Source organism: Capsicum annuum, chromosome 6 (genome assembly GCF_002878395.1).
Source record: "Capsicum annuum cultivar UCD-10X-F1 chromosome 6, UCD10Xv1.1, whole genome shotgun sequence".
NCBI lineage: Eukaryota > Viridiplantae > Streptophyta > Magnoliopsida > Solanales > Solanaceae > Capsicum > Capsicum annuum.
The window spans coordinates 140,470,191-140,478,226 of NC_061116.1; the positions used below are offsets into that span (position 1 = coordinate 140,470,191).

Here is an 8,036-nt window from a genome sequence, read left to right on the forward strand (position 1 = left end):
CTTCCTTTTTACCATAAAGTGAATCCATCTTATTTTAGTATTCTAAAGAACGGGATTTGAGCTTGAACAATTTTGATCATATATACTCATCAAAAGTGGACATTTTTTATCCTCATCAACTATTTATCAAACTTTGATTATAAAAATTTAATTGAAACAATGCCACAAAATACTAATCATTAAACATCACTGAAAGTTCACCTCAAAAGTTGCATTAATTTACAAAATCTCTATTTTTCTTTAGGGAAAAAAAAAATTATGAAAGAGATTACAAGATGAAAAATCAAATCCGGTGAAAGTTTAAATAATCGTCTAATTGAACTACTAATATTCCTCCAAAATTTGCGCATCCATATATGAGTTTAAATAATTTCATAGTTGTTATTAAATTTAACGATCAAAATTTGGTAAACATTTGACCAAAAATATTTATGTTTAGCAAATTTAAAGAATCAAAATTGCTTAATTGATACTTAAGATACTATTTTGAATCTACTATTAAAATTAAGGGACCATTTTTGTCATTTTCTTGACTTAATGTTGGAACTTCCTCTTTCACACACACAAAAAGAACAATTAGTTTCAAATAGTTTTCAGAACTTTGATAAGGCTAACGAACCCATGGCTTCCTGCAGCACTTCCTCTATAATGCCGGTGGCTATCTCCAATATCAACCCCCGCATTCCGTCTTGCCGCAATTTTACGCGCCGTTTGCCAACATTTCGGCCGTCGTCGACATGGAGGAAGAGCATTTCCAGCACAGTTGTTACTGCAAAACTTGCTCAGAAGAACGCTATGCAGTATCGTAAGCTCGGAGACTCTGATCTTAACATCAGCGAAATTACTATTGGTACTGTAAGTACTTTCCGGAGCTTCTTATACTGGCTCGGATGAATTATGTAGCTTTTGCTCAAACTGTATATTTGTGTTAAGAAATTCATCAAATATATCCAAATGTTAAAAGAAATTAGTATCCGGCTTATTAACACTCCAAGTAGTCATTCTAAAATTTACAACTCATAAAGTTGAAATTCTGGCTCTTCATTGGTGAACAAGTTATTCCACGTTGTGCACCCAAGGTGTGGCTTAGTGATCAATGAAGTGGTTGAGAAAATGATAATCATAATATCTCAGATTCAAATATCAAAATTAAAATCCACTTAATGACACCTGTTGTGGGAGCCGGGAGGTGACAGCTAACTCGTGGAATTAGCTGCGAAAGCTGACCTGTACACATGGTTATCAAAAAAACAAATAAAGAAATTTATTCTGTGTTATTAGGAAATTACAAGTTTTAAATCCTTTTTACCGAATCCCCTTTGAAAAGTAAGGTCATTTTATTGTCTTTTTTATTTGTTCTGTTCATTTGCATATTTATGTAGTAATTTTTTTTTTCTTGAACATTAAAGGAATTGTATTTATGTAGTAATAAATTGAAGATACAGTATTGTGAACTCCTTGATAAATGGTGCTATATTGCAGATGACATTTGGAGAACAGAATACAGAGAAGGAGGCTCATGAAATACTTAGTTATGCATTTGATCAAGGAATTAATATCATTGATACTGCTGAGGCTGTAAGCTCCTCCACACAAACTTAACCATCCTTTTTTTTCTGTCTAGGAAGACGCGTTTGCTTCCATTCTACTACTGTTCTTGATTTTACCATCTTAATACTAGCACCCAAGGGTGTGGCCTAGTGGTTCAATGAAGTTGGGATGAGCACCATAAGGTCTTAGGTTCAATTCTCAGCAGAGACAAATACTAGGTGTTTTCTTCCCATCTGTTCTAGCCTTGGTGGACAAAGTTACCTGGTACCTGTTGCTGGTGGGAGGTGGCAGGTATCCTGTGGATTTAGTTGAGGTGCGTCCAAGCTGGCCCGGACACTACGGTTATTAAGAAAAAAAAACTATCTTAATACTAGTAGCTTAGTTTCTGAATTATCAGGATGTAATTAGAATAATAGTTCATTGCCTGAAAAATTGCGTCTTTTCCTAAAAGTGTAGTTCTGCCAAATGATGTCATATCTGTTAATCTTACGCAGGACTTTCGATTAGTTGAATTTTTGTTTTTTTTCCTTCTCTCTTTTCTTGATACATATATCTGGTCGTTATATTTACTTCTTCATTGCTTTTGTATTCTAAGTATCCTATCCCAATGAAGAAGGAGACTCAAGGAAAGACTGATCTCTATATTAGTAGCTGGATGAAGTCTCAACCCCGTGATAAGGTAATTCTACCTTTGTGGAAAAGAAATCATTTATATGAAAGGTTGTGCAGGTATTATCAATTTCTTGCTTTATTTGAGGTTGTAAATCAGCGAGATAATGGAAGGCTGAGCTGCTAAATTAACTCAACGAAAGCTAGTAATACATCTTGCATGCCTGGTTCATCATATTATCAGTCCGCACGGCTTCTTTCATGATTTTCAACTATTCCTTGATTTAGCAATTTCCAACACTGCATGCATCTTATTGTTGCTCTCCATTGTTCTATAGGGGATTTGATGGCTTTCTGCTGAGCGTTGAGTGTCTAAGTTGCTTGGACTAGGGTGCAGGTATCTATATGGGTGTGAATCTAAAGATCGGATTCTTCATCACATAAATTTTAGGATTTTGGGGTGTGGATCCGAGTGCAGATACAGGTGCTGGGATACTGCCAATAAATGTATATTAGGACATAAAAAGTATATATCTCGATTGATTAAAGCTATTGAACTAAAACTAATAATATTTAGTTTTTTATAAATACCTAATATTTTATTCATAAGATATCTCATGTAATAGCAAAACAGATATCTCATGTAATAGCAAAGTATTCTCATACTTTATATAACCATGTATGTATGACATAAAACCCAAAAGTCCAACCAAATACTCGTATCAATCTGTACTCCAACCAAATACTCGTATCAATCGGTACTTCTCGGTCATAGATATAGTCAAAGCACCCAAGATAAGTTGACTAAATCCAGTGTGGATCCCATACCCACACCCATGTCGTGCCGACACGGATGCAATATAAGGACTTTGAAGAGTCCAAGCAACACAGGTATGTGAGGGTCCACTGAGTCATCATCTCCAACTCTCAACTTAGAGTGCACAGTTCTTCCTTTTTTTGTTAGAGAATTTTAAAAGGCCATTGGAACAGAATTGCTTTAAGTAGATGCTTTTGGAAAACCCCTTGATCATGTTTATATGGACCGCTTTGAGCTTTTGCTGGTGCAATCACTTCTGTAAGCATAGGTATATAACTTCTTTTGGGAATGGTAAGGTTTAATAAACATAGGTATATAACTATTGTATACATAAAATGTGTGTAGTTCTAGTTTTGTTGATTGCTGCTGATTTATGTGCATGTATTCTCCAAGTATAATTGTTTTTTATTCTTTTATGAGGAAAAACAAGAATTACGTTACTAGACAATTATTATGCAAGAAGGAAAGAAGACCAAATCAGAGATCAGCTTTATTCATTAATAGAGCTAAAGCCCAAACATGAGACATTCAAATTAGAACATCTTAGATTGTTAAGAACTTCATGCTACAAATACTCTGTAGTGTTCATACTGGATCTCACCTTTCAAATGTCCTCCCAGTAGTCCACAAATGGCATGAAGGAGCACTTGTGCAGTCATTTTAGATTTTTTCCAACTTTTTTGGTCGATAATAATTAAGATTATTAGCATGGACATGATGCCAAATGTTACAATTCGTTGTAAAGTAAGTACCAATACCATTCTTTAATTCCTGCATTTTTTTCAGCCATTATAGCCATAATGTTTGGTGTCTTAGGTGTGCGCTGATATCTAATAGTGTGATGTTGTTTTGTCCTCCAGGTGATTTTGGCTACAAAAGTTTGTGGTTATTCAGAAAGGTCAAGTTACATACGTGAAAATGCGAAGGTTTTGCGAGTGGATGCTGCTAATATTCGAGAAAGTGTAGAAAAAAGTTTGAAACGTCTCAATACTGATTACATTGATTTACTCCAAATACATTGGTGAGTATTTGTCGATCCTATCATTGAAGGATTCTAGAAGTGCAATTTGATAAGTAGTATACATCACATTAGTCAACTTCTCCAGTTTCTAGATGACACCGTTTTCATTAACTGGGGGCTGTTCCACGTTATCTGGGTTGTTAAAACACTATAACTTGAACTTTTAGTGACCATATGAGATTTCTCATTCTTCCCGGATTCTAGATGACTAAATCTAACCTATGTTTTGGATCATAACAACAAATTAAGTAATTTTTTGCTTTTCTTCAATTATTTTTCTTTTTTCGTTTTAGTTTTCCCATTTGAGGTTTGGGGTTTGGGGTTTTGGGGTGACAGGTTACAGCTAAGATGCTATAGAGATTCTCTGTGAGGAAGCTGTTGATGTGAGCCTCTACTGAAACTGCAGCATATGTTGGAGTAAAAGAGGTGGTTGAAAGGTGTAGGTGCAAAGCAACACAATTGAGCAAGAGTTAGAGCTGTAGGGAAGTAATCAGAGATATGAGAGCAGGTTGAATAAACTGCTATTGTTTTACACATTCGTAAGGATCCTAAGAGAAAATGAAGTATTTATTATGGAAGTTCACTTGAGGAGCATTTGAGTGAATAGTTTTAGAATTTAGGCAATATTGACATAGAAAATCTAGAGCTGATAAGTGAATATAAAAGGAAGAGATGAGCTAGTTGCCCTAGAGAATCTAGGGCTATGTGAATGTAAGAGGGTGAGATGAGCCAGTTCGAATAACAAGAAAAAAGGAGAAACTACTTCCGCCGTTCCGCGGCTAAGTGAAAGTCTTAGGTTGCCTGAACATTGGATTTGTTCCAACATCTTGATAGCCAGGTACAAGTTCCAGCTGATTAGTTTTTCTCAACTTCTTTCTGAATTTGAATTCTTTTTTTTTTTTTGGATAAAGGTAACAATTTGTATATAGCAAAAGGCAGCACTCTGGTGGTGCTGAAATGAGTAATTACAACCTCATATAAGATCCAAAAGGAGACTGTCCAGAATTATAGAGCTGCAATATTACAATTTGCCTGTAAGATCTATCAAATCACCTGTATCCCCCAGAAAATTGTGTTTACACCAAAAGTAGAAGAGACTAAGACACTACTTCATCCAACTTTTGTGAAGGGATCTTAGAGTTTCTCTCTCTCCAGACTATCCACCATATGCAAGCTGGGATTAATTACTATCAGTTCTAACTTCCATAGCTTTTTCCATCTCCTTTCAGTTACTATTTCGAGTATTTGTTCGATCCAAATGAGTTTTCAAGTTATTACTGTCATGGTGCGCTATTTTAGTTTTGCTGGATCTTACAAAATTTTCTTTCTTTCCTTTCGAAGAGATGAAGACGCTAATTTATCTCCAACTAGAACATAATGTAAAGTAGAACATTTATTAGAAGGTGACCTATTTACTGGTATCTGCATATTCAACAGTCTGTTCATGTCCTCATTCCTTATGTAATTTTCCTTGTGTGAGAAATATAAGAGAAAAATATTATTGAATTGTTGTGACTACATTACATTGAGGCCCTATTTATAGACAATACATTCCAATCCTTTTCCTAATAGGACACTACATTACAATCCTTTTCCAAGCAGGATTTTATATGTTATTCCTATTCCTACTCATATTCTAACACTCCTCCTCAACAGAGGCGGATCCAGAATTTCAAACTTGTGGGTTCCCAAGGGCTCCTTTCCTAACACTAAGCTATCCCTTGGTTTAGTTATGGGTTTCCACCTATTAATATTTATAACTTTTGACGATTTTTCTATGTACTTTTTAAGCCTCATCCGTCTCTGCCCCTTAAGCTGGTGCATAGAAGACATATGTACTAAGCTTGTTATGGATGTAACTAATATGAGAATCGGTGAGGAACTTGGTGAAGATATCTGTAAGAAAACTGATAAGGATTGCTTTGGACGTCTGGGAGACCTCAATTGAAACGAAACAAATTGAAAAAATGATCCGAAAAATAGTAAATATTGCAGTAAAGTCGATGTGTCGCTGGAAAATTGCCGAAAACTAGTATAAAATATACGGGTCATCTCGAAATCAAGAGACGAGTAGATCTTGAACATGAAAGTCACCGGAAACTTAGCCGAAACATGCTCACACACCGGATTATTGGATTTAGTGGCTGAAAAGTGACTACACTCTGAGGAAAAAAAAGTATATGGGTAGGGTCGGAATGATGACACGACCCTACTGAAAAAGAGAAATATGTGTAGGGTCGGAATGATGGCACGACCCTATTGAGAAATAGAAATTATATGAGTAGGGTCGGAATGACGGCACGATCCTACTGGAAAAGAGAAATTATATGGGTAGGGTCGGAATGATGGCATGACCCTACTGAAAAAAATCTGAGGAGTCACCGAAAAGACGTACGGAACTATGTAAATTAAATCTGAGGAGTCACCAGAAAGATGCATGGTGCTATGCAACTCAGATATGAGACAGTAGTCCGGAAAGATGCACGGTGCTACGCAAATTAGATATGAGAAAATAGTCACCAAAAAGAAGTATGGTGCTAAAAAAAATAGATATGAAAAAGTAGTCACCGAACAGATGCATGGTGCTATGCAAAGATATAAGAAAATAGTCACTAGAAAGATACACAGTGAGTCAGTGACCCAACTTTTGCTAACATAATCATTGGCCAGACGGGCAACATATATGGATTATAGCCGCCCGCCGGCAGCGGAAACTCTTCGATTCTTTACCAAGATCGTGGAAGCTCTGATACCATGTGAGAAATATAAGAGAAAAATATTATTGAATTGTTGTAACTACATTATTACATTAAGGCCCTATTTATAGATAATACATTCCAATCCTTTTCCTAATAGAACACTATATTACAATTCTTTTCCAACTAGGATTTTATATACTATTCCTATTCGTACTCATATTCTAACACCTTGTAGCCAATTTTATCCACCAAAAAGGTTGTACACTAATACATCGAAATGAGTATTACGTGGAAAGTCAAAAATTGACTTACGACACTCGAAAATGCGATATCATGTGAGATAGTTCAACTTACCTGGCTATTAGCCACAACCTTTGTGCTAAAGATAATTTTACATTGTCACCTTTATCAAAAGAAAAAATTATGATTCAACTTACCTAGCAACCTCCTATGTCTCCCGGGATCACTTATGGGCTCTCAATCTGGTACAAGCTAAAATTTGGATCCATAGGACTATCAACAAGCAATCTACCATAGCTGCCTCCATAAAAGTGTGGAAAGTATACTTACACATAGAAATGACAATACCTGATTAAACTAGATGACCTCATTATCCTAGAAAAATATTGCAATCTACCTAGATCCTTGGTCCGAAAGTGCTTGACGAGGTGAAGTTTCCTTTACTAATCCCCTATTTATCAATTCCTGATATAACTATGTCATTATATAAATTACCAAGTATCTTTTCACAGTAAGTCATTTCGAACTTCCTAATATCCATCGAACTTTCCAAACTTTACTCAAGCAGATTGTTTCAAACCATATAAGCACCTCATGCAAGACTACCGAACTCCTGAGAGCTAAGTAACCTAGTCATTTCCTCATATATACTTCATCCTCATTGCGTCTTGTATGTAATGATCTGGACCAACCTTGATTGTGTAAACCCAAGAAATAAATGTAGATTTACTTGGAGGTAGGAGAGCAAGTTCCAAGTTGATGCGGGAAAAGCAAGAGAAACACGAAACAACTCCAAAACAGTCCACTAATCTGAAGGATTTGAGGACTAAGATGGAGACCACTCTCGGATTCGCTACAACCACACAATAACAAGATAAAGAGGTGTGTTTTCAACACCAAAACAGCCACAATACACAATAAACAAGATGAACACAATGATTACAAAATTTAGATTCAACAAAGACACAAAACAGTCCACTACAAATCTGAAATGTAAAGATAGATAGATAGACCAAATGAGGCAATAATATTAACAACCCAAGAATTGTTACAATCTTGGACCTTTAATACTACACACAACACTAACCTATCTCCTACG

General features: G+C 35.7%; 1 protein-coding gene across 1 annotated transcript in view; it reads left to right on the forward strand.

The window, feature by feature from the left end:
- The first annotated feature begins 564 nt into the window (after positions 1 to 564).
- The window catches only part of LOC107853096 (protein tas), a 22,516-nt gene continuing 15,044 nt past the window's right edge, over positions 565 to 8,036 (forward strand). Inside the window, exons 1-4 of the mRNA XM_016698108.2 lie at positions 565 to 855; positions 1,483 to 1,578; positions 2,147 to 2,230; positions 3,838 to 3,998. Coding sequence (XP_016553594.1) covers positions 622 to 855; positions 1,483 to 1,578; positions 2,147 to 2,230; positions 3,838 to 3,998 — 575 coding nt within the window. The 5' untranslated portion in view covers positions 565 to 621. The remainder of the gene's footprint in view (positions 856 to 1,482; positions 1,579 to 2,146; positions 2,231 to 3,837; positions 3,999 to 8,036) is intronic.